This window comes from Oncorhynchus clarkii, chromosome 32 (genome assembly GCF_045791955.1).
Source record: "Oncorhynchus clarkii lewisi isolate Uvic-CL-2024 chromosome 32, UVic_Ocla_1.0, whole genome shotgun sequence".
Taxonomy (NCBI): Eukaryota; Metazoa; Chordata; class Actinopteri; order Salmoniformes; family Salmonidae; genus Oncorhynchus; species Oncorhynchus clarkii.
This window is the reverse complement of record NC_092178.1, coordinates 22,815,294-22,840,231: the sequence shown is the minus strand read 5'-3', so window position 1 is coordinate 22,840,231 and position 24,938 is coordinate 22,815,294. Positions and strand designations below refer to the sequence as shown.

At 48.0% G+C, this 24,938-nt stretch overlaps 1 protein-coding gene across 4 annotated transcripts in view; it reads right to left on the bottom strand.

Annotated features, from left to right (window-relative positions):
• LOC139392011 (PHD finger protein 14-like) overlaps positions 1 to 24,938 on the bottom strand; it is a 139,921-nt gene that overhangs the window by 88,026 nt on the left and 26,957 nt on the right. For 2 of the 4 annotated variants that reach the window (XM_071139649.1, XM_071139651.1), the window contains exons 12-18: positions 23,680 to 23,786; positions 20,778 to 20,873; positions 18,335 to 18,441; positions 18,100 to 18,231; positions 11,737 to 11,887; positions 1,242 to 1,304; positions 913 to 1,037 (exon numbers count right to left, since the gene is read on the bottom strand). In XM_071139649.1, coding sequence (XP_070995750.1) covers positions 913 to 1,037; positions 1,242 to 1,304; positions 11,737 to 11,887; positions 18,100 to 18,231; positions 18,335 to 18,441; positions 20,778 to 20,873; positions 23,680 to 23,786 — 781 coding nt within the window. Of the gene's footprint in view, positions 1 to 912; positions 1,038 to 1,241; positions 1,305 to 11,724; positions 11,888 to 18,099; positions 18,232 to 18,334; positions 18,442 to 20,777; positions 20,874 to 23,679; positions 23,787 to 24,938 lie in introns of all 4 variants that reach the window. The other 2 variants (XM_071139647.1, XM_071139650.1) reach the window with 1 other exon arrangement.

Genomic DNA, 24,938 nt, shown 5'->3' with positions numbered 1-24,938 from the left:
CATGATGATGGATGCTTGGCTGCCGTTTGACAAATACAAATAATATCGCTCTTATCCATTATAATCTCATCATGTAGACTAGTCTACCCGCACTGTATCTGTGAGCTGTTGGCTAGAGCACATGTGACAAGACCAGAGTGGGCACATTTGTTATATAATGCAACAGTTTTCTTGCAAAACCATCAGTAAATGAGATGGAAACCCATTTAACTTGTATTTTTCATTTGCTACATGGGAATTTAACGGTAAAATCTATTTTATGTGCACTACGTCATCACACACAGCCTTTTATCCACCAACAGTCTGATGGAAACATCTCTGGTGGGAAAATGCACATTTTAGAATATTCGCATGAAAATCTGTTGCAAACTCAGCTGATGACAGTCACAGTTTGTAGGTCATATGGAAGGCAACTACAGTGGTCTATACACTCAGAAATAAATACACTCTGATAAATCAGTCAGTTTACAGTGTGTTAATGCTGACTGCTTTAATTCACACACTATTGAGGGATGTAGTAAAGTTCCGGCCCTGTTTAAGCAGCGTGAGACAGTTGAACCTCTGATGGGAGACAAGGGCAGATCAGGTTGTTCATTACATCTTGATGATGTGTGTAAATGCAGTTGGCAGCTCAAAAGAGGTGTTCTATAGAGCTGCTGGCCTCAGCCCTGCTCACCAGCCCCCCCTCGCTCAGCCTACGCAAGGCCTAATGAAGACTGAACTTTAATCTTCAGGAGGATACAGCTCCTCACACACACACACACACACACACACACAGGTGTTCACACACACACACACACACACACACACACACACACACACATTTGAATACACGCATGCACACAGACCTCCTTCCGCCCTCTCTCCTCACCTCCACACACATCCCCTCCCTTCACACACACTGTGACCCACCTGACAAGGTTCTCGTTGTCCCCGGGTCCTTTGCAGGAGGTACAGTCAGTCCTGGTGTCGTCGGCTTTAGGGGTCTTCTTCTGCATTACAGACTGACGCTGACGCCGTTCACGTAGAGCAGGTTCCTATGGAAACACACAGGCTGATTAGAGCCACAATGCTGTGTGAGTGTGTTAATGGTGTAGAAGAGGTGTTAAGAAAGAGAAAAATCCAGGTGAATAGAGTAGTACTGTATGTAACACATGGGGTGTGTATGCACTAGTTGTGAGTGTGTCAGGGAGGTTAGGAGATGGAGGAATGTTTGGTAACAAAGTAGAACAGTGACATACCTGCACTTCAAACTGCTCTTCTTCACAGATGGACACCCTCTTCCTCTTCTGCCCTCTGGTTCTCTGTGGAATACATAATGTGTTTCATTGCAGTCCGTCTTAACTAAGCTAGAATTGTGTGGTCATTTATTTGCTAATTGATTGATCTGTGTGAGTTGATGAGAGATAATTGACCCCAGCTCTGGTCAGTCTCTTGAGCCTTGACAGATTATCAGCTAGCCATGCAAGGGCACAAGGTCACAGCATGGTCACTTGTGGAAAATGTCAATGTTTCTCCACTTTGAGTTGTTGAGTTATCAGGCAAATCATTAGTTATTGGTATTTTGTCTGAGAATCTGTCAAAATAATAATTTGACTTAATTAGATATTATGCTCCACAAAGTATTGGCAGCATCAGACAAATCTAACTTTATTTATTGCTTGCTTGTTATCCAAAGGACTCAGGAGCCAGTGGAAGTTTGCTTATGACGTCGTCTGCTCCCTCAGCCGTTTGTCAAATAAAGAAAATCCACTGTGCTCTCTGCATTTTGCAACAATACCACAGAAAGCATCAATTGATTTCCAAAGACATTTTTTGTTTGTTTGTTCTGTATTTAATCCTCTAATGCCGTGAGGCTGGTGTTCTGTTTTACCTCTGGCCATACAAGACAAGAGAGCCACACAGTGCTGCCTGTGGACCAGGTCCTATTCATAGCTAGAGTAACACTGCCTGTCAGTTGCACGAGAGAGAGAGAGTGAGAGAGAAGGGAGCGGGAAAGGGAGAGGCAGAGAGAGAGTGCGAGAGAAAGCTGTCGGGATATGGCTGCTCCCTCCCTCCACCTCTTCATGGATCCCACTTATCTACAGCCACCATACCCTGATCCTCTTCCGATATACTGCCCCAGCCCCTGCCTCCCCTCCATCCTCCCTCCCAGTCTCAGCTCCCTGAAGGAACATAACAGATAGTCATCAGAGAGAGGAGGGGAGAAAAACACTCTCCAGTCCTCTTCCATTTTATATTTTCCCCAGTCTTTTGTTTTTAGACTGTCAATAACCAACCCCCTCCACACCTGGAAGGAGAGAGCCTGAGGAACACTCCTCTGTGGCCACTCATTGCTTGGCTGCCTAGCAGGAGTCAGAGAACACCCTAGTGTCTGTCTGTCTGTCTCCCTCTCAGACAACACAAAAACAATCTGTTCTTCCTTTTCAAATAGACAAAAATGAACACAAAAAACAACCATAAATGTCTTCTCCTTCTGGACGTGTATCTGTTATGTCAGAGAGATGGAGGGAAGGGAGAGAAAGGGGGAGGGAAGAGGGGCGAAGGTGGTGTAGAGTGGAGCAGCAGCAGTATTGACGGCTGTGCTGTGTTGAGGAGGTCTGGGTTAATGTGTTTTTCTGTTAGCTCGCATAAAGCGGCGTGCCCAGAAGAACGCTTGGCTGAGGACCCTGCTGCTGGAAGTACTCTGGGATTAAGCTGGCTTTTTCTGATTTCCTCTCGCTGCGTCCGCTCCAGTCGAGGAGCTTCAATTCTGCATTTATCTTCAAACGCAAGGCGTGCGATGGCAGCCGCTGAAAGGGACCTGCTTTGCATTTTCTATGCTTTTACCAGGGCACCCCAGTGCTGGCACAGCGTTAAAGCCCAGTTTCAATTAATCAGGGCTGGCTAATCGACCTCCCGCTGGCCCCTGCATTAGGATGAGTGTTGGAGTGTGTGTGTGTGTGTGTGTGTGTGTAGGGCCACAGAGGTAAGATGGCCCATTGCCACTCTGTGGTGCAGCTCAGCCTCCTCTGGCCCATGTTCAGGGCCTGCTGACTGAGTACACTGCCTACTGGAGGGTAGTGCCCTTCTAACTCAACATGTGCCCTCAATGTCACAGAGTATGGAGGAGATGTGAAGGACTTCCTACACAGAGCCTGACAGTTATATTCCACTTATATACCCATGGGAGGGAGGTCAGCTTTAATACTACAGATGCATTGATGGAAGCTACAATCTACTTGTCTGTGTAATTTCCAATCTGCCATATATTTATTATTTTGGGGAATACACACACATACGTGGCAAAAAGTTTTCAGAATGACACAAATATTAATTTCCACAAAGTTTGCTGCTTCAGTGTCTTTAGATATTTTTGTCAGATGTACTATGGAATACTGAAGTATAATTACAAGCATTTCATAAGTGTCAAAGGCTTTTATTGACAATTACATGAAGTTGATGCAAAGAGTCAATATTTGAGGTGTTGGCCCTTCTTTTTCAAGACCTCTGCAATCCTCCCTGGCATGCTGTCAATTAACTTATGGGCCACATCCTGACTGACGGCAGCCCATTCTTGCATAATCAATGCTTGAAGTTTGTCAGAATTTGTGGGTTTTTGTTTGTCCACCTGCCTCTTGAGGATTGACCACAAGTTCTCAATGGGATTAAGGTCTGGGGAGTTTCCTGGCCATGGACCCAAAATATCGATGTTTTGTTCCCTGAGCCACTTAGTTATCACTTTTGTCTTATGGCAAGGTGCTCCATCATGCTGGAAAAGGCATTGTTCGTCACCAAACTGTTCCTGGATGTTTGGGAGAAGTTACTCTCGGAGGATGTGTTGGTACCATTCTTTATTCATGGCTGTGTTCTTAGGCAAAATTGTGAGTGAGCCCACTCCCTTGGCTGAGAAGCAACCCCACACATGAATGGTCACAGGATGCTTTACTGTTGGCATGACACAGGACTGATGGTAGCACTCACCTCGTCTTCTCCGTACAAGCTTTTTCCAGATGCCCCAAACAATCGGAAAGGGGATTCATCAGAGAAAATTACTTTAACCCAGTCCTCAGCAGTCCAACCCCTGTACCTTTTGCAGAATATCAGTCTGTCCCTGATGTTTTTCCTGGAGAAAAGTGGCTTCATTGCTGCCCTTTTTGACACCAGGCCATCCTCCAAAAGTCTTCGCCTCACTGTGCGTGCAGCTCTGTACTGGTGGTGCCCCGATCCCGCAGTTGAATCAACTTTAGGAGACGGTCCTGGGGCTTGCTGGACTTTCTTGGGCGCCCTGAAGCCTCCTTCACAACAATTGAACCACTCTCCTTGAAGTTCTTGATGATCCGAGAAATGGTTGATTTAGGTGCAATCTTACTGGCAACAATATCCTTGCCTGTGAAGTCCTTTTTGTGCAAAGCAATGAAGACGGCATGTGTTTCCTTGCAGGTAACCATGTTTGACAGAGGAAGAACAATGATTCCAAGCACCACCCTCCTTTTTAAGCTTCCAGTCTGTTATTTGAACTCAATCAGCATGACAGAGTGATCTCCAACCTCATCAACACTCACACCTGTGTTAACGAGAGAATCACTGACATGATGTCAGCTGGTCCTTTTGTGGCAGGGCTGAAATGCAGTGGAAATGTTTTTGGGGGGATTCATTTCATTACATGGCAAAGAGGGACTTTGCAATTAATTGGAATTCATCTGATCACTCTATATAACATTCTGTAGTACATGCAAATTGCCATCATACAAACTGAGGCAGCAGACTTTGAGAAAATTAATATTTGTGTCATTTTCAAAACTTTTGGCCACGACTGTACACACACACACACACACACACACACACACACACACACACACACACACACACAGTACCAGTCAAAAGTTTGGACACACCAAATCATTTAAGGGTTTTTCTTTAATTGAACTCTTTCATAATAATAGTGAATACTTCAAAACTATGAAATAACACATATATAATCATGTAGTAACCAAAAAAGTATTTAGATTCTTCAAGGTAACCCCCCTTTGCCTTGATGACAGCTTTGCACACTCTTGGCATTCCCTCAACCAGCTTCACCTGGAATGCTTTTCCAAACTTTTCAAACTCATCCCAAACCATCTTTGTTGGGTTGAGGTCGGGTGATTGTGGAGTCCAGGTCATCTGATGCAGCACTCCATCACTCTCCTTCTTGGTCAAATAGCCCTTACAAAAGCCTAGAGGTGTGTAGGGTCATTGTCCTGTTGAAAAACAAATTATAGTCCCACTAAGACTATAAAAAAAAATTATAGTCCCATCTGCAAACCAGATGGGATGGTGCATCGCTGCAGAATGCTGTGGTAGCCATGCTGGTTAAGTGTGCCTTCAATTCTAAATAAATCACATAGTGTCACCAGCAAAGCACCCCCACACCATCACACCTCCTCCTCCACGCTTCACGGTGGGAACCACACATGGGGAGATCATCTCTTCACCTAATCTACGTCTCACAAAGACACAGCGGTTGGAACCAAAAATCTCAAATTTGGACTCATCAGACCAAAGGACAGATTTCCACCAGTCTAATGTCCATTACTCGTGTTTCTTGGCCCAAGAACTTGACTTTCCCAGTTAAATAAAAGGTTAAGTAAAAAATAAATAAAAAAGCAAGTCTCTTCGTCTTATTGGTGTCCTTTAGTAGTGGTTTCTTTGCAGCAATTCGACAATGATGGCCTGATTCACACAGTCTCCCCTGATCAGTTGATGTTGAGATGTGTCTGTTACTTGAACTCTGTGAAGCATTTATTTGGGCTGCAATCTGAGGTGCAGTTAACTCTATTGAACGTATCTTCTGCAGCAGAGGTAACTCTAGGTCTTCCTTTCCTGTGGCGGTCCTCACGAGAGCCAGTTTCATCATAGTGCTCGATGGTCATTGCGACTGCACATGAAGAAACATTCAAAGTTCTTCAAATTTTCCGGATTGACTGACCGTTAAGTCTTATTTGAGCTGTAATCTTGCCATAATATGGACTTGGTATTTTACCAAATACGGATATCTTCTGTATACCACCTCTAATTTGTCACAACACAACTAATTGGCTCAAGCGCATTAAGGAGCAAAGAAATTCCACAAATTAGCTTTTAACAAGGCACACCTGTTAATTAAAATGCATTCCAGGTGACTACCTCATGAATCTGGTTGAGAGAACGCCAAGAGTGTGCAAAGCGATCATCAATGCAAAGGGTGGCTACTTTGAAGAATGTCAAATATAAAATATATTTAGATTTGTTTAACACTTTTTTGGTTACTACATGATTCAATATGTGTTATTTCATAGTTGTGATGTCTTCACTATAATTTGACAATGTAGAAAATAGTAAAAATAAAGAAAAACCCTTGAATGAGTAGGTGTGTCCAAACGTTTGACTGGTGTGTGTGTGTGTGTGTGTGTGTGTGTGTGTGTGTGTGTGTGTATATATTTATATTTCATCTGTGCTCAAAAAATAAAGGGAACACTAAAATAACACATCCTAGATCTGAATGAATGAAATATTCTTATTAAATACTTTTTTCTTTACATAGTTGAATATGCTGACAACAAAATCACACAAAAATTATCAATGGAAATCAAATTTATCAACCCATGGAGGTCTGGATTTGGAGTCACACTCAAAATTAAAGTGGAAAACCACACTACAGGCTGATCCAACTTTGATGTAATGTCCTTAAAACAAGTCAAAATGAGGCTCAGTAGTGTGTGTGGCCTCCACGTGCCTGTATGACCTCCCTACAACGCCTGGGCATGCTCCTGATGAGGTGGCGGATGGTCTCCTGAGGGATCTCCTCCCAGATCTGGACTAAAGCATCCGCCAACTCCCGGACAGTCTGTGGTGCAACGTGGGGTTGGTGGATGGAGCGAGACATGATGTCCCAGATGTGCTCAATTGGATTCAGGTCTGGGGAACGGGCGGGCCTGTCCATAGCATCAACGCCTTCCTCTTGCAGGAACTGCTGACACACTCCAGCCACATGAGGTCTAGCATTGTCTTGCATTAGGAGGAACCCAGGGCCAACCGCACCAGCATATGGTCTCACAAGGGGTCTGAGGATCTCATCTCGGTACCTAATGGCAGTCAGGCTACCTCTGGCGAGCACATGGAGGCCCCCCAAAGAAATGCCACCCCACACCATGACTGACACTCAGCCAAACCGGTCATGCTGGAGGATGTTGCAGGCAGCAGAACGTTCTCCACGGCGTCTCCAGACTGTCACGTCTGTCACATGTGCTCAGTGTGAACCTGCTTTCATCTGTGAAGAGCACAGGGCGCCAGTGGGGAATTTGCCAATCTTGGTGTTCTCTGGCAAATGCCAAACGTCCTGCACGGTGTTGGGCTGTAAGCACAACCCCCACCTGTGGACGTCGGCCCTCTGACCGTTAGAGCAAACACATGCACATTTGTGGCCTGCTGGAGGTCATTTTGCAGGGCTTTGGCAGTGCTCCTCCTGCTCCTCCTTGCACAAAGACGGAGGTAGCAGTCCTGCTGCTGGGTTGTTGCCCTCCTACGGCCTCCTCCACGTCTCCTGATATACTGGCCTGTCTCCTGGTAGCGCCTCCATGCTCTGGACACTACGCTGTCAGACACAGCAAACCTTCTTGCCACAGCTCGCATGATGTGCCATCCTGGATGAGCTGCACTACCTGAGCCACTTGTGTGAGTTGTAGACTCCGTCTCATGCTACCACTAGAGTGAAAGCACCGCCAGCATTCAAAAGTGACCAAAACATCAGCCAGGAAGCATAGGAACTGAGAAGTGGTCTGTGGTTATCACCTGCAGAACCACTCCTTTATTGGGGGTGTATTGCTAATTGCCTAGAATTTCCACCTGTTGTCTATTCCATTTGTACAACAGCATGTGACATTTATTGTCAATCAGTGTTGCTTCCTAATTGGACAGTTTGATTTCACAGAAGTGTGATTGACTTGGAGTTACATTGTGTTGTTTAAGTGTTCCCTTTATTTTTTTTGAGCAGTGTATATATATATATATAACACACACAAATCTTTAAATATATTTTCCTTTACTATTATCCCCTAACCCTACCACCCCTTCCCTAATTGGAGTAAACTAATGGACAACACCAGTTAGGCTTCTACTTCCAGCTGATACATAATATATACATTTGACGGACACAATGTATTTTACAAAGTTATTCTTTTTTTTTATTTTTTATTATCCCATCTTTCATCAACCCCTCCATCTCTGAAGACCATTTCTATTTTGTCATATATTTTTAACTGTGCTGTTTCACAAAGGTTCTGGACCTATATACATTTTATGGACACTTTTATTTTCCATTTGTTTTTTGCCATATACTCTGTCTTTTCAAAACTCATTGAATCATTACATCTCAGAACCATCAGTTCCGGCCCACACTATACAGCATTTTTAAGGAAGCTTGGTCTTTGCTTCTTGTAATATAATCTACTGACAATATCTCACATTTTCAGGCCTATATCTCCAAAACGAATCATTCCAGACCAAAACCATGCAGCATTTTCAAAGGTTTGGTAATCATTGCTTCTTCTTCTAGAATCTTCTGTGTGACAGTGTGTGTAATGGGGTGGTGATGAAGCATGGCCCTGCTCTAACACCCCTCCATGATTACACAGGAACATCCTGTATGAACATATGCCATTAGTCTAGTGAGAATGATGATGAGAATTAAGTTACTACATCTAGTTACCACTGGGTCCTCCGCTCCGTTAACTTCTCTAATCCTGCATGGTGCTGTGAAATGATTCATGGCTGTTAAAGATGCAATGATGTACTTAATTAAAAGATTGATTTAGCTCAGAGTCATACAAACTGCCCCCAGTTAATATTTCCTCACCTGAGCAGAGACTCTGATTAGGTATGCTGAGTAGGTACGCTGTGTGTGTACGTGTGTGTGTGCACATTTTACCTTATATCTTATTTTAATAACGTTTTATGTTAGTCTGCATTGCACTGAATTCTGCATTGGATTTGTGTTGATCTTTCCCTAGCCTTTCATAGATTACCTTAATGGAGTCAACAAGTATAGAGAGCAAATAGTTAAACAAACTCATACTCTGGGCCCCACCCACACGAACGCCGCAGGCAGGAGAAGTGGCTTCGAAGGGAGCGAGGAAGGGTGAGATGGAGGTAGGGAGGACTGAAGTGAAGCAGCCAACTGGCAGTGGTTCTACCATCTAGCAGTTAGCATTTATAATGATAAGTGTTCCATCTGCTGAGTGGTGGAGGAGGAGCCAAAGTCGACAGATGGAATTGTTTTCACAATCTGTTTAAATATGTAGTCTTCCTTTTTAAGAAACACACAACCCGGCTCTGTCACTTGCTTGCTTGCTAGCGTCAAGAACAACAAGGAGATGTTAGATTTCCCCCTTTGTTAATATTCAAACTTCATTTTACATGAATCACTCATCCCAATCCTCTGTAGATTGGAAGAAGTTCAGGCGGACCTGAACCAACGAGCCAGCGGGGGTGTTTGGGACTGAACATCAGAGGAAGTATGTGTTTGGATCCACCCCCTCTAGTTTCCTGGCATGTCTACTATCAATCCTGTTTAGTACAGCAGCGTGACCTAGTCCTGTGAGTCCGGCCTGGTATATCTGTCGGGCTCTGTTAGTCCGGCCTGGCATATCTGTCGGGCTCTGTTAGTCCGGCCTGGTATATCTGTCGGGTCTGTTAGTCCGGCCTGGTATATCTGTCGGGCTCTGTTATTCTGGCCTGGTATATCTGTCGGGCTCTGTTAGTCCAGCCTGGTATATCTGTTGGGCTGTTAGTCTGGCTTTGTATATCTGTTGGGATCTGTTATTCTGGCCTGGCATATCTGTTGGGCTGGGAAAAAAAGAGAAGAGAGCTCAGCTCCTGGTTATGGGACAGACAGAGTGGGGCTGGATTACAGACGTCACTGGGGTCGGACGTACAGAATATGTAGCTCAGTTTTAGCTTTAGGTTTTAGTTTCGAGGGCAATCACAGTCTTGTAGAACACTGACGACCCGGGGTCGAGCCAAGTTATTCACATATACACTGTTTCTACTGCTCTGGTTGGATCCGCCATTAGTCCTGTGAGTCTGGCCTGGTATATCTGGTGACGGGTCAGACGGGACAAAGAAGGGCTAGACTACAAACGTCATCGAGGCTGGACTCATACCTATGATGGAGTACTTTAACCCCCGGTATAGGTTGACGGATTACTGTCTGTTTCTCCAAACCTGGGAGATACATTCTGGATTATACAGTAGATGGCAGGACAATTCAAAAGACTACCCCAGAAATATCAACACAATTGACCCCAAAACTAGCAAAGTGGAGGCCTGCAAAACCCATTTTGCAGTATGAAGGAAGTTAGAGGTAGTTTCGCGAGCCAATGCTAATGTTGATTTTTCTAAATGAATAAAAATTAAAAGCTGAAATGTCTTGAGTCAATAAGTATTCAAGCCTTTTGTTATTGCAAGCCTAATTACCTTAAGGAGTAAAAATGTGCTTAACAAGTCAGATCATTTGCATGGACTAACTGTGTGTGGAATAATGGTGTTTAACATTTTTGAACGACTACCCCATCTCTGTACCTCACACATACATAAGTCGAGCAGTGAATTTCAAACACAGATTCAATGCCTCGCAAAGAATGGCACCTATTGGTAGATGGGTAAAAAATGTTTGAATATCCCTTTGAACATGGTGAAGTTATTAATTACACTTTGGATGTTGTATCTGTACAATACATCCAATCACTACAAAGATACAGGCGTCCTTCCTAACTCAGTTGACGGAGAGGAAGGAATCCGCTCAGGGATTTCACCATGAGGCCAATGATGATTTAAAACCAGTTACAGATTTAAACGGCTGTGATAGGAGAAAACTGAGGATGGCTCAACAACATTGTAGTTACTCCACAATACTAACCTAAATGACAGACTGAAAAGGAAGCCTGTACAGAATAAAAATATTCCAAGGTAATAAAGTTATACTGCAAGATATGTGGCAAAGAAATTTACTTTTTGTCCTGAAAAAGCATTATGTTTGAGGCAAATCCAACACAACAAATCACCAAGTACCATGTTTTGGGTGTGCTTGTCATCGGCAAGGAATAGGGAGTATTTTAGGATAAAAAAGAAAAAGAATCTAGCTAAGCCCAGGCAAAGTCCTAGAGGAAAACCTGGTTCAGTCTGCTTTCCAACAGACACTGGGAGACAAATCCACAGCAGGACAATAACCTAAAATGCAAGCCCGAAATATACACTAAAGTTACTTACCAAGAAGACATTGAATGTTCCTGAGTGGCCTAGTTACAGTTTTGACTTAAATCAGCTTGAAAATCTATGGCAATACTTGAAAATGGATGTTTAGCAATGATCAACAACCAACTTGACAGAGCTTGAAGAACTTGAAAAAGAATGATGGGCAAATGTCGTACAGTCCAGGTTTGCAAAGCTCTATAAGACTCACAACTGCACAGCTGCCAAATGTCATTCTAACATGTATTGACTCAGTGGGTTGAATACATATCCAATCCAAATATATCAGCGTTTTATATTCCAATAATACATTTAAAATGTTGAATTTTTCTTTCACTTTGACAGTTTTTTGTGTATAATGCTGACAGAAAATTACAATAAAATCAATTTTAATCCCACTTTGTAACGCAACACGTGGAAAAAGTCAAGTTTCTGAAGGCACTGTACATAATAAATAAAAAGTGTGTTAATACACACCGTGCCCCTCACATCTCGTTTCTTGGGCTCCGGGGACATCTCCTGAGGGATGAATTTGATTGGTCCTTTAATCTGTCTCCGAGACCTCTTGGTACCGTCGGGCAGCGTCTCCATGGCGATGTCAGCATCATCGCTACTGGCCTGGTCACACTCTGAACATTGCCTGAGAAGAGGGAGGTAGAAGTAGAGTGGCAGAGGTAGAGAGAGGGATGATCTTTCACGGTCCAGACAGCGTCCTCTCCTCTATGCAGGGGTATTGATTTGACTAATCTGTGAACATCTTAAGCATGGAAAACCGGTTTCAGATACCATTCTCTCTTACTATCAATGTCTGACAAACAGGATCTAGATGTTGCTGATTATGTTGGAGAAAACAAACAAAACTTTGTTGAAATCTATTAAAATAATATTTGCTTGGTTCGAAAAAAAAGATGTTGTTTTCCCAAAGTATTGAAATGTGAGCCTGGAGGTCTGCCCCTGGATTTGAGGACAGGGGTTTATGCTGACCCAGGCAAAGCATACGACTGTGACATACGTTTCTGCCAGTCTTACAAATTAGATAACATCAGTATTATAGGTTAAGGCAAAGCGAACTTGTGGATCGGATCCTCTGTGTTTCTAGTTCCTACTGAGAAGCCCTGTCTGCACCTTTCTTTCTGCCTCTTTTGTGGGGTGTAGATCGTGGTAATTAGGTATGACTTGGCCTCGGCTCCACAAAATTATATCCATCCAAACACTTTGTAATTTCTGCCCTCCGGAGCAGAACGCAGCCGTGCTCTCTAATTCATGGTTTAAATGATTTACTCCCAGTCACAGGCATGGACAACGTGCAGGTTGAGGTGCCACAAAAACAAACAACACACATATCTTAAATGTGCGCACACCCACGTACATACGCACACCCACGTACAGACCCACATAATCGCACACGCACAAATCCCCCATCCTCCTTAACTTAGAATAGGAAGTAAAAAGGGAGATAACTAACTGTGGAAGTAACTCACTAAGTGACAGAGACGGAATACTACTGAAACTATTGAGACAGATACACAAAAGAGCTCATCTATTTATCTATCCAGATAAGGACATCTACCTCTTCTGTGTGAAGTGGGACATTTCCACCATCTCTGCATTCTCCATCTGATAAATCTACTGCCATTAAGTATTCTGAAATGTCACACTTATTACAAATAAATCAATTGTGGACACTAATGTATCTTCTACTCCAAGTCATTATAAAACGGTTTGTTTGGATCCTCGATGCTGATTGGATGATATGACGTGTTAATCTCATAATTCAACTGTCCCGCAGTCCAGGCAGGAAATTCAGTCAAAATATCCCTTGGGCAAAAAAGTGTCTACACACTATTTTTCCATGCTACTATTTGATATTTGCAACAGATACCTGTCTGCCTTTACAACCTGTGCAACAATGTATCATTTTACAAATGCTATCTCTCCCATGCCAGTAGGCTAGGTAGCCCAAGAATGAAGCCAACTAATTCACCATGGAAACTGAACACTCAAGAATTCCATTCATTTATTAACCAGCGCAGTGCAGCCTATTGGATATTCATTAAATCATTATTTATTGAGGTTCTCATCATCATTGAATCTCTGCTAGCTAGCTACATGCCAATGCCAATGATTTGGTTAGCATAGCAATGTCCAAAGAATAGAATGATTAGAATTAACAACTGCGTCAAAACATAAGAAAATAACTAATGACCAGCCCGCTGTTAAAATGTTTTTAATGAAAACATTCTATTAATATTTGTATAAATATGTTGGCAACTGTTTTATAAAAGCAATAAGGCCCTCAAACCCGGCGTATATCGTATGATAACTCCTGACTAAGGGCTGTTCCCGGCCATTGGCTTCGTCTCGGGTCTAAGAACATGAGTTATCTTAGTCATGAGTTATCACACGATAATCCCCGGGTTTGATGTCTTATTGCTTAAATAACATGTTTTTATACATGGTTATAACAATGTCATAACCGATTTGTGTGTACTATGGACAGCACTTGGTCCAACTTTTGGTTTTGTAAACTCTTGTACCATCGAGTGCTCTGGCACCCATTCACCATTCACTCCCCATCTACCTCCCCAGTCCCTCTCTTTCTTCCTCATCTACTTCGCTCTTTCTTCCCCATCTACCACACTCTCAGTCCCTCGCTCTTTCTTTCTTAACTCTCTCTTTCTAATCTCTCTCTTCCTTTCCCATCTCCCCCTCATCATCTCTCTCTTATCACTCTCATCTCTTTCATCTTCCTCTTTCCAATCTCTCTCCCATCCCTCTCTCTCTTTTTCTTTCCCATCTCTCTCTCTCTTTCCCATGTCCCACTTTCTTTCCCACTTTCCCATCTCTCTCTCGCTCTTTCCCATCTCTCCCTCTTTCTTTCCCACTCTCCCATCTCATCTCTCTCCCACTTTCCCATCTCATCTCTCTCTCTCTTTCCCATCTCTCTCTCGCTCTTTCTTTCCCATCTCTCTCTGCTCTTTCTTTCCCATCTCTCTCTCTCTTTCTTTCTTTCCCATCTCATCTCTCTCTTTCTTTCTTTCCCATCTCTCTCTCTCTCACTTTTTTTCCCATCTCTTTTTCTTTCCCATCTCTCTCTCTCTCTCTCCCATCTCTCTCTCTCTTTCTTTCCCATCTCTCTTTCTTTCCCATCTCATCTCTTTCTTTCTTTCTTTCCCATCTCTCTCTTTTTTCCCATCTCTCTTTCTTTCCCATCTCTCTCTCACTCCTTTTTTCCCATCTCTCTCTCTTTCCCATCTCTCTCTCTCTCTTTCCCATCTCTCTCTCTCTTTCTTTCCCATCTCATCTCTCTCTTTTCTTTCCCATCTCTCTCTTTCTTTCCCATCTCTCTCTCTCTCTCCCATCTCTCTCTGTCTTTCTTTCCCATCTCTCTTTCTTTCCCATCTCTCTCTGCTCTTTCTTTCCCATCTCTCTCTCTCTTTCCCATCTCTCTCTCTCTCTTTCTTTCCCATCTCATCTCTCTCTTTTTTTCCCCATCTCTCTTTCTTTCCCATCTCTCTCTCTCTTTCTTTCCCATCTCATCTCTCTCTTTTCTTTCCCATCTCTCTCTTTCTTTCCCATCTCTCTTTTCTTTCCCATCTCATCTCTTTCTTTCCCATCTCATCTCTCTCTTTCTTTCCCATCTCTCTTTCTTTCCCATCTCATCTCTCTCTCTTTCCCATCTCTCTCTTTCTTTCCCATCTCTCTCTGCTCTTTCTTTCCCATCTCTCTCTCTCTTTCCCATCTCTCTCTCTCTCTTTCTTTCTCATCTCATCTCTCTCTTTTTCCCATCTCTCTTTCTTTCCCATCTCTCTCTCTCTCTTTCTTTCCCATCTCATCTCTCTCTTTCTTTCTTTCCCATCTCTCTCTTTCCCATCTGTCTCTCTCTCTCTTTCCCATCTCTCTCTCTCGCATCTGTCTCTCTCTTTCCCATCTGTCTCATCTCTCTCTTTCCCATCTGTCTCATCTCTCTCTTTCTGTGTTTGTCTGTCTGTGTGCGTCTGTCTGTGGGCGTCTGTCTGTCTGTCTATCTATCTGCGTCTGTCTGTCTGTCTGTCTGTCTATCTGCATCTGTCTGTCTGTCTGTCTGTCTGTCTATCTGCATCTGTCTATCTGTGTGTGTCTGTCTGCATCCGTCTGCCTGTCTACGTCTGTCTGTCTGTGCGCCTGCGTCTGCCCGCGTGCGTCTGTCTGTCTGCGTGCGTCTGTCTGCATCTATGTCTGTCTGTCCGTGTGCGTCTGTCTGTCTGCGTGCGTCAGTCCGCGTCTGTCCATCCGCGTGAGTCTGTCCGTCTGCCTGCGTCTATCTGTCCGTCCGCCTGTCTGCCTGCCCGCATCTGCCCATTTTTCCGTCCGCGTCCGCCCGTCTTTCCGTCCGTCCGCGTCCGCCCGTCTTTCCGTCCGTCCGCGTCCGCCCGTCTTTCCGTCCGTCCGCGTCCGCCCGTCTTTCCGTCCGTCCGCCCGTCTTTCCGTCCGTCCGCCCGTCTTTCCGTCCGTCTGCCCGCCCGCCTTCCTTTCCGTCCGTCCGCGTGCCTTCCTTTCCGTCCGTCCGCGTCCGCCCGTCTTTCCGTCCGTCCGCCCGTCTTCCTTTCCGTCCGCGTCCGCCCGTCTTTCCGCCCGTCCGCGTCCGCCCGTCTTTCCGCCCGTCCGCTTCCGCCCGTCTTTCCGCCCGTCCGCGTCCGCCCGTCTTTCCACCCGTCCGCCTGTCTTTCCACCCGTCCGCGTCCGCCCGTCTTTCCGCGCGTCCGACCGTCCGCCCGTCTTTCCGTCTGTCCGCCCGTCTTTCCGTCCGCCCGCCCGTCTTTCCGTCCGCCCGCATCTGCCCATCTTTCCGTCCACCCGTCTTTCCGTCCGTCCGCATCTGCCCGTCTTTCCGCCCATCCGCGTCCGCCCCCGCCCGTCTTTCCGTCTGTCCGCCCATCTTTCCGTCCGTCCGCATCTGCCCATCTTTCCGTCCACCCGTCTTTCCGTCCGTCCGCATCTGCCCATCTTTCCGTCCGCCCGTCTTTCCGTCTGTCCGCCCGTCTTTCCGTCCGCCCGTCCTTTCCGTCCGTCTTTCCGTCCACCCGTCTTTCCGTCCGTCCGCGTCCGCCCGTCTTTCCGTCCGTCCGCGTCCGCCCGTCTTTCCGTCCACCCGCATCCGCCCGTCTTTCCGTCCGCCCGCATCCACCCGTCCGCCCGCGTCCACCCGTCTTTCCGTCCTTCCGCATCTGCCCATCTTTCCGTCCGCCCGTCCTTTCCGCCCGCCCGTCTTTCCGTCCACCCGTCTTTTCCGTCCGCGTCCGCCCGTCTTTCCGTCCGCCCGCGTCCGCCCGTCTTTCCGTCCGTCCGCATCTGCCCATCTTTCCGCCCGCCCGTCTTTCCGCCCGCCCGTCTTTCTGTCCGTCCGCCCGTCCGCCGTCCGCCCGTCTTTCCGTCCGTCCGCCCGTCTTTCCGTCCGTCCGCCCGTCTTTCTGTCCGCCCGTCCTTTCCGTCCGTCCGCCCGTCCTTTCCGTCCGTCCGCCTTTCCGTCCGTCCGCGTCCCCCCTATTTCCGTCCGTCCGCGTCAGCCCCTCCGTCCGTCTTTCCACCCGTCTTTCCGTCCGTCCGCCCGTCTTTCCGTCCGTCCGCCCGTCCGTCTTTCCGTCCGTCCGCCCGTCCGTCTTTCCGTCCGTCCGCCCGTCCGTCTTTCCGTCCGTCCGCCCGTCCTTCCGTCCGTCCGCCCGTCCTTCCGTCCGTCCGCCCGTCCTTCCGTCCGTCCGCCCGTCCTTCCGTCCGTCCGCCCGTCCGCCTTTCCGTCCGTCCGCCTTTCCGTCCGTCCGCCTTTCCGTCCGTCCGCCTTTCCGTCCGTCCGCCCGCCTTTCCGTCCGTCCGCATCTGCCCATATTTCCGTCCGCCCGTCCTTTCCGTCCGTCTTTCTGCGTCCGCTCGTCTTTCAGTCTGTCCACTTCTGCCCGTCTTTCCGTCAACCCGTCTTTCCGTCCGTCAGCCCGTCTTTCAGTCCGTCTGCCTGCCTGTCTTTCAGTCCGTCTGCCTGCCTGTCTTTCCGCCCGTCTGCCTGCCTGTCTTTCCGCCCGTTTGCCTGTCTTTCCGCCCGTCTGCCTGTCTTTCCGCCCGTCTGCCTGTCTTTCCGCCCGTCTTGTCTTTCCGCCCGTCTGCCTGTCTTTCCGCCCATCTGCCTGTCTTTCCGCCCGTCTGCCTGTCTTTCTGTCCGTCCTCGTCTTCCCTTCTTTCCGACCGTCCGCCTGCTGTCTGTCCGCGCTGTCTGTCTTTCCACGTCTGCCCGTGTCCGTCTGCCCATCTGCCGCCTGTGCCGCGTCTGTCTGTCCGCCTGCGTGTGCGCGTCTGTCTGTCCGCCTGCGTGTGCGCGTCTGTCTGTCCGCCTGCGTGTGCGCGTCTGTCTGTCCGCCTGCGTGTGCGCGTCTGTCTGTCCGCCTGCGTGTGCGCGTCTGTCTGTCCGCCTGCGTGTGCGCGTCTGTCCGCCTGCGTGTGCGCGTCTGTCCGCCTGCGTGTGCGCGTCTGTCTGTCCGCCTGCGTGTGCGCGTCTGTCTGTCCGCCTGCGTGTGCGCGTCTGTCCGCCTGCGTGTGCGCGTCTGTCCGCCTGCGTGTGCGCGTCTGTCCGCCTGCGTGTGCGCGTCTGTCCGCCTGCGTGTGCGCGTCTGTCAGCCTGCGTGTGCGCGTCTGTCAGCCTGCGTGTGCATCTGTCCGTCCGCCTGTCTGCCTGCATCTGTTTGCCTGCGTCTGTCTGCCTGCGTGTGCGTCTGTCTGCCTTCGTGTGCGTCTGTCTGCCTGCGCGCGCGCACGTCTGTGTCTGCCCGTCTGTGTCTGTGCGTCTGCCCGTCTGTGTCTGTGCGTCTGTCTCCCTGCCTCTCTCACCAGTAGCTGTTCTTGGTCTTCTTGGGCATGCGTGTCAGCGGAGGCTCCAGACAGCCCAGGTGGTAGTAGAGCTTGCAAGTGTCACACATCAGCAGGAGATGCTGGTCTTGGTTCTTCTTACAGATCCCACAGCTAAACAGGAACACACACACGCATACATACACATACATACATACATCAGCATATAAGGCCTTGTGCTTGTATGTAATGCCTGTTTGAATGTTTGTTTGTTTACCTGTAGAGGACAGCTGGTAGGTTGGAGGACTTCCCAGGAACTCCTCCCTCCTTCTTGCTGGGCTTCCTCTCTTTAGGGGCTTTCAGGACCGGCGGGGAGTTCAGTTTCTGTCACAGAGAGACACACATAAGACAACTGTAGGTGTACTAGAGACCTCAGAGAGAAGCAGTGAAGGACAGACAGGGCAAAGGTGTCCACAGAGAGGAGGGAGAGAGAAGACAGAGAAAGAGGGGAGAGGAAGGGGGGGGGTGAAGAGAGAGAGAGTGTGTGTCTGTGGGGAGGGGGGGCCTGTTGTTGGTCAGTAGACAGACTGTCTGTCTGTCTGTGGTGGATGTGTGTTTATTTCTCCACTGTATCTTGTTGGCTACATGTTGGCTGCTGTCTGTCGCAGGTTAATTAGAAAACCGATCTGCTAGGGAGAGACTGGGGAGCCACTAAACAGACAGGCTCCTCACTGGGGCAGCTCTAATCTGAGCACGGCTCCCAGGGACCGGTCCTGTGGGGGTGCCAGGGCCACAGGACCCTAGGGTGTGTGTGATCTACTAATTGTGGACCACAGTCCCCTTCTGCATTAGCTCAGTGAGTAGAAAACCCCTCAGAGAGATGGGTGTGTGAAGGTATATTCTAAAATAAGAATCAGAGACAGGCAGGACCAGCCCAACCTCAGGCCATCTGGCTGGTTCATACTGGGTGCGAGACAGGCTCTGAGGCCGTGGGGGACCGAGTGGCTGGCACTGGCGCACACACACACACACGCGCACACACACACGCGCACACGCACACGCACACACGCACACACGCACACACACACACACACACACACACACACACACACACACACACACACACACACACACACACACACACACACACACACACACACACACACACACACACACACACACACACACACACACACACACACACACACACACACACACACACACACACACACACACACACGGCACCCTGGGAAGGGTCACCTGACTGGCACGCCTTTCAGGAAGATTCTCGGTGTATGACACAGACGTGCACAGCATTTCAAACGAGATGCTTTACCTCAGTGCCAAACTGAACACTGCCAGGAAATGCTAAAAACACTGTGACCGGGTCCTTTGAAGCTTCACAATGTCTAGCGAAAAATGCTTCCTCTCCCTGAGAAGTCCCCCACAACGACAACACTGACTCAGTGTATAGGATGAGGGATGGGTCTGCGGTCGGGTAACATCAATCATTTCTGGTAATGTACGGGACGGGCTGAGGGATGACAAATAGGAAATGAAAAGGTATCAGATAGATGACACAAAGCAACGCGGGGACGTGACTGATGTCGCCACTTAAACCTTTCCACGTTTCTAATTACGTGATTTATGGAGGTCGTTGCAGATCGACGTCGTTCGTTCAGTCGTTCTTTCCCTCCAGCCTTTCTTTCCTCCCATCCTCTAGCTATATCACACCATCCATTTATCTGTAAGGCAGCCCCCGTCGCCAGGCAGACTTTTAAATCAGCATCATGCATTCAGTTAGCCGCTTACGTAGATGCATTTTGAAAGAGCTGATGACATATGCAGTTCCAGGCCCCGCGGGCAACTGTAAGTTGTATTATCTAGGCCTACCTGCTAATCTTAGAGACTGGGTGTAACCAGGGGGTGTCGGTGTGTGTTGTGTCTTGCTATAGCATCCTGTCAGAGCTCCAACGCTCCACAGGCCTCTCGTCCTCAGTTCTCATTCTCACCTCAACACAGCACCACACACACCAAGAGCTGGGCTGCTTTTAAATAAGTGTCAGTGTCAGCACTTCCAAACAGGCTCTGTCACTTTTTTTTTTTTAAGTTAAAAAGGTCTCACAGCAATTTCTGCAGAGCTGCATTTCACACTCATTAAACAACCCATCACCCGTGGCGACGCATCTTGGCGATTTGGTTGCCATGGCGAGTGTGAACGTGGTAGAAAGCAAGCGGACAGCTTCTAGCTTCATTTAGAGTGGAGCAGAGCCAGGTCTGGTCTGCCTTTATGGTAAAGGACAAGTCAATCACTTACAGGAGCCTATTATGGGCTGCAGAATTACCCCATGGTAACTCTGTGGGTTGCTATGGCTAATCTAGATTCCTCTCAATCCTTTGTCATCACCAAGTCCTGGGCATGTAGCAGGGAGACCTGTCCGGTTGGCGGTTTATCCTCTGACTTTTCTGCCCTGCCTAGGTGTGATGAAACTAAAATTACAGGACAGGTGCTGGAGTGTTGCCAACTCTGGACTAAACATGAGAGAGATAGGAGGAGAAAGTAGACGAGTAGGAAAGGAGGAGGAGAAAGTGGACGAGCAGGAAAGGAGGAGGAGAAAGTGGATGAGGAGGAATGAGAAAGTGCAAAAGAAGATAAGAAATGGGGATGAGGAGGAAAGGAGGATGAGAGAGGAGAAGAAAGTGGTGTGATATTAACATACCTGTCCTAGGATTCCTCCCAACATGGTCCATATGGCATGGCCCTCACTCCTCAGAACTCCGTTAACATTCTGCAGATCCTCCAGAGACTCACACAGCTACAGAGGGAGAGACAGACAGGTCATGTAGGGGGGGGGGGGGGGGGGGAGAGAGAGAGAGAGAGAGAGAGAGAGAGAGAGAGAGACAGAGCGAGAGAGACAGAGCAGAGCAGAGCGAGACAGAGCGAGAGACAGAGCGAGAGAGAGCGAGAGACAGAGTGAGAGAGAGAAGTTATGTAGGGGAGAGAGAGAGAGACAGGTCATGTAGGGGGGAGAGAGGGAGAGCGAGAGAAACATGTTACGTAGGGGGAGAGAGAAACAGGTCATGTAGGGGGAAGAGAGAGAGACAGGTCATGTAGGGGGAGGAGAGAGAGAGGTCATGTAGGGGGAGGAGAGAGACAGGTCATGTAGGGGGGAGAGAGGGAGAGAGAGAGAGGGAGAGCGAGAGAAACATGTTACGTAGGGGGAGAGAGAAACAGGTCATGTAGGGGGAGGAGAGAGACAGGTTATGTAGGGGGGAGAGAGAAACAGGTTATGTAGGGGGGAGAGAGAATCAGGTTATGTAGGGGGGAGAGAGAAACAGGTTATGTAGAGGGGAGAGAGAAACAGTTCATGTAGGGGGAGAGAGAAACAGTTCATGTAGGGGGAGAGAGAGAGAGACCGGTCATGTAGGGGGGAGAGAGAGAGACAGGTCATGTAGGAGGGAGAGAGAGAGACAGGTCATGTAGGAGGGAGAGAGAGAGACAGGTCATGTAGGGGGGAGAGAGAAACAAGTCATGTAGGAGAGAGAGGTCATGTTAGGGAGAGAGACAGAGAGAGAGAGTGTCTGACTATAGACTATCTTTCATACCATGTCATGTGTCTTTTCAGTCATGTTGAGACTGGTCTACGACCATTGCTTTAATGTATTGTTGTTCTCATTAATATTGTTGTTGTTAATGGTAATCCCATGTCCACTACAATTATTATTGCTGTTGGTCCGACCATTTATTTATATAAAAATATATATATATTTTATATATATATAATTTTTCTATATGTATACTTAGACAATGTAAGTAATAATGAACTTGCCATGTCAATAAAGTCAATTGAATTGAGAGAGACGGGTCATGTAGGGGGGAGAGAGAGAGACAAGACACATGGGGGAGGGAGAGAAAGACGGGTCACGTAGGGGGGAGAGAGAGAGAGACAGGTTACAGGTTATGTAGGGGGGAGAGAGAGAGAGACCGAGGTTATGTAGGGGGGAGAGAGAGAGAGACCGAGGTTATGTAGGAGGCAGAGAGAGAGACCGGTTATGTAGGGGGGAGAGAGCGAGACCGGTTATGTAGGGGGGAGAGAGAGACCGGTTATGTAGGGGGGAGAGAGAGAGACCGGTTATGTAGGGGGGAGAGAGAGAGACCGGTTATGTAGGGGGGAGAGAGAGAGACCGGTTATGTAGGGGGGAGAGAGAGAGACCGGTTATGTAGGGGGGAGAGAGAGAGACCGGTTATGTAGGGGGAGAGAGAGAGAGAAAGGTTATGTAGGGGGAGAGAGAGAGAGAAAGGTTATGTGGGGGGAGAGAGAGAGAGAGAGAAAGGTTATGTGGGGGGAGAGAGAGAGAGAGAGAAAGGTTATGTGGGGGGAGAGAGAGAGAGAAAGGTTATGTGGGGGGAGAGAGAGAGAAAGGTTATGTGGGGGGAGAGAGAGAGAAAGGTTATGTGGGGGGAGAGAGAGAGGTCATGTAGCGAGAGAGAGACTTCATATTATCTCCCAGAGATTAGTCTCCACACCCACCCCGCGCACTCAGAACCCACCACCCCACGCACTCAGAACCCACCACCCCGCGCACTCACCCTGTCAGGGGCTTTATAGTCATATCTGTAGCTAGACTTCTAATCTTAACGATCCTTCTCGCTCAATCCCCCTCTCAGTCTTTCTCCAAGGCCGGGGCTGCTTCTATCTCTCCATCGCTCGCTCTCCTTCTCTCTTTCTATGCATCTCTCTCGCTCCCTCTCTCCGTGTAAAAGCATGTCGAGCGGTGCAATTAGCAACACACACTCCATTAATAACGCTTAATACACGTGGCAGAAAGACTGAACGCAACATTAACTCCTCTGACTTTTACGCCGCTGTTTTATTCCCTTCTTCATTGGGCCTGATGGAGCGAAGCTGCCCTGCGCCGCCACACCCAAGTCACATGGCGAAGGATAGATGAAAGGAGATAGATAGAGAGAGAGAGCGTGCGCGAAACGGCAAGGGCCACAGAGAGATGGAGGGAGAAAGAGATGAACAGAGTGAGAGATGAGAGATGGAGAGAGCTAGACGGAAGAGGAACAACAGGGCTCTTAAAATTGTATTTTTCATGGTACATAGTAAAACGGTGGTTAATGTGTTGTAGCGCAAAGCGATGCGGTTTATGAATGACACACTATGTGCGTTTCTGAAGACTAGAGGCCATGCAGTACAAAGACATAGCACAGCTTTAGTGAGAGAACTCAGAGCAACGCTACTGGAGAACCACTGGTAAAACCCCTAGGGACTGGTTGATAACAGTGTGGATTAACATTTTGTCCACTATCTCCCTGGCTGTGTCTACTACCACAGAAACGTCAAGCAAGCATTTTATTAGGTGACTTTACGGCCTGTACCAAATCAAATCTAATTTTATTGGTCGCATACACATATTTAGCAGATGTTATTGGGGATGTAGAGAAATGCTTGTGTTCCTAGCGCCAACACCACTACTAACCTTGTTGTAGTCGACAAGCAGCTTCTTCAGGTTCTTCTAACAGTCAGTGTGTTTTCCACCACTACTAACCTTGTTGTAGTCGACAAGCAGCTTCTTCAGGTTCTTCTAACAGTGTGTTTTTCCCCCACCACTAACCTTGTTGTAGTCGACATGCAGTTTCTCCTGCTCACTCTCCAGCTTGTCTTTCAGGTTCTTCTGTTCAGAGATATTGTCCTGGATCTGAATCATCCTCATGTTCCTCTCTGCATAGCAATAAGGACACCAATCAATAAACCACCATCACAATCTACACACATCAATAGGACCGATCCCAATCTATCTCCATCTATACACGGGAAAAGGCAGACGAGAAACACGGTGTGCCAATCTGATGGGCGATAGCTGGGGGGTGGGGGATGTTGTTCTGATGGGCGATAGCTGGGGGGTAGGGGATGTTGTTCTGATGGGCGATAGCGGGGGGGGGATGTTGTTCTGATGGGCGATAGCTGGGGGGTGGGGGATGTTGTTCTGATGGGCGATAGCTGGGGGATGTTCTGATGGGCGATAGCTGGGGGGTGGGGGATGTTGTTCTGATGGGAGACAGCTGGGGGATGTTGTTCTGATGGGCGATAGATGGGAGATAGCTGGGGGATGTTTTTCTGATGGGCGATAGATGGGAGAAAGCTGGGGGATGTTGTTCTGATGGGCGATAGATGGGAGATAGCTGGGGGATGTTGTTCTGATGGGCGATAGATGGGAGATAGCTGGGGGATGTTGTTCTGATGGGCGATAGATGGGAGATAGCTGGGGGATGTTGTTCTGATGGGCGATAGCTGGGGGGTGGGGGATGTTGTTCTGATGGGCGATAGCTGGGGGGTGGGGGATGTTGTTCTGATGGGAGACAGCTGGGGGATGTTGTTCTGATGGACGATAGCTGGGGGGTGGGGGATGTTGTTCTGATGGGCGATAGATGGGAGATAGCTGGGGGATGTTGTTCTGATGGGCGATAGCTGGGGGGTGGGGGATGTTGTTCTGATGGGCGATAGCTGGGGGGTGGGGGATGTTGTTCTGATGGGAGACAGCTGGGGGATGTTGTTCTGATGGACGATAGCTGGGGGGTGGGGGATGTTGTTCTGATGGGCGATAGATGGGAGATAGCTGGGGGATGTTGTTCTGATGGGCGATAGCTGGGAGATAGCTGGGGGATGTTGTTCTGATGGGCGATAGATGGAAGATAGCTGGGGGATGTTGTTCTGATGGGCGATAGATGGGAGATAGCTGGGGGATGTTGTTCTGATGGGCGATAGCTGGGAGATAGCTGGGGGATGTTGTTCTGATGGGCGATAGCTGGGGGGTGGGGGATGTTGTTCTGATGGGCGATAGCTGGGGGGTGGGGGATGTTGTTCTGATGGGCG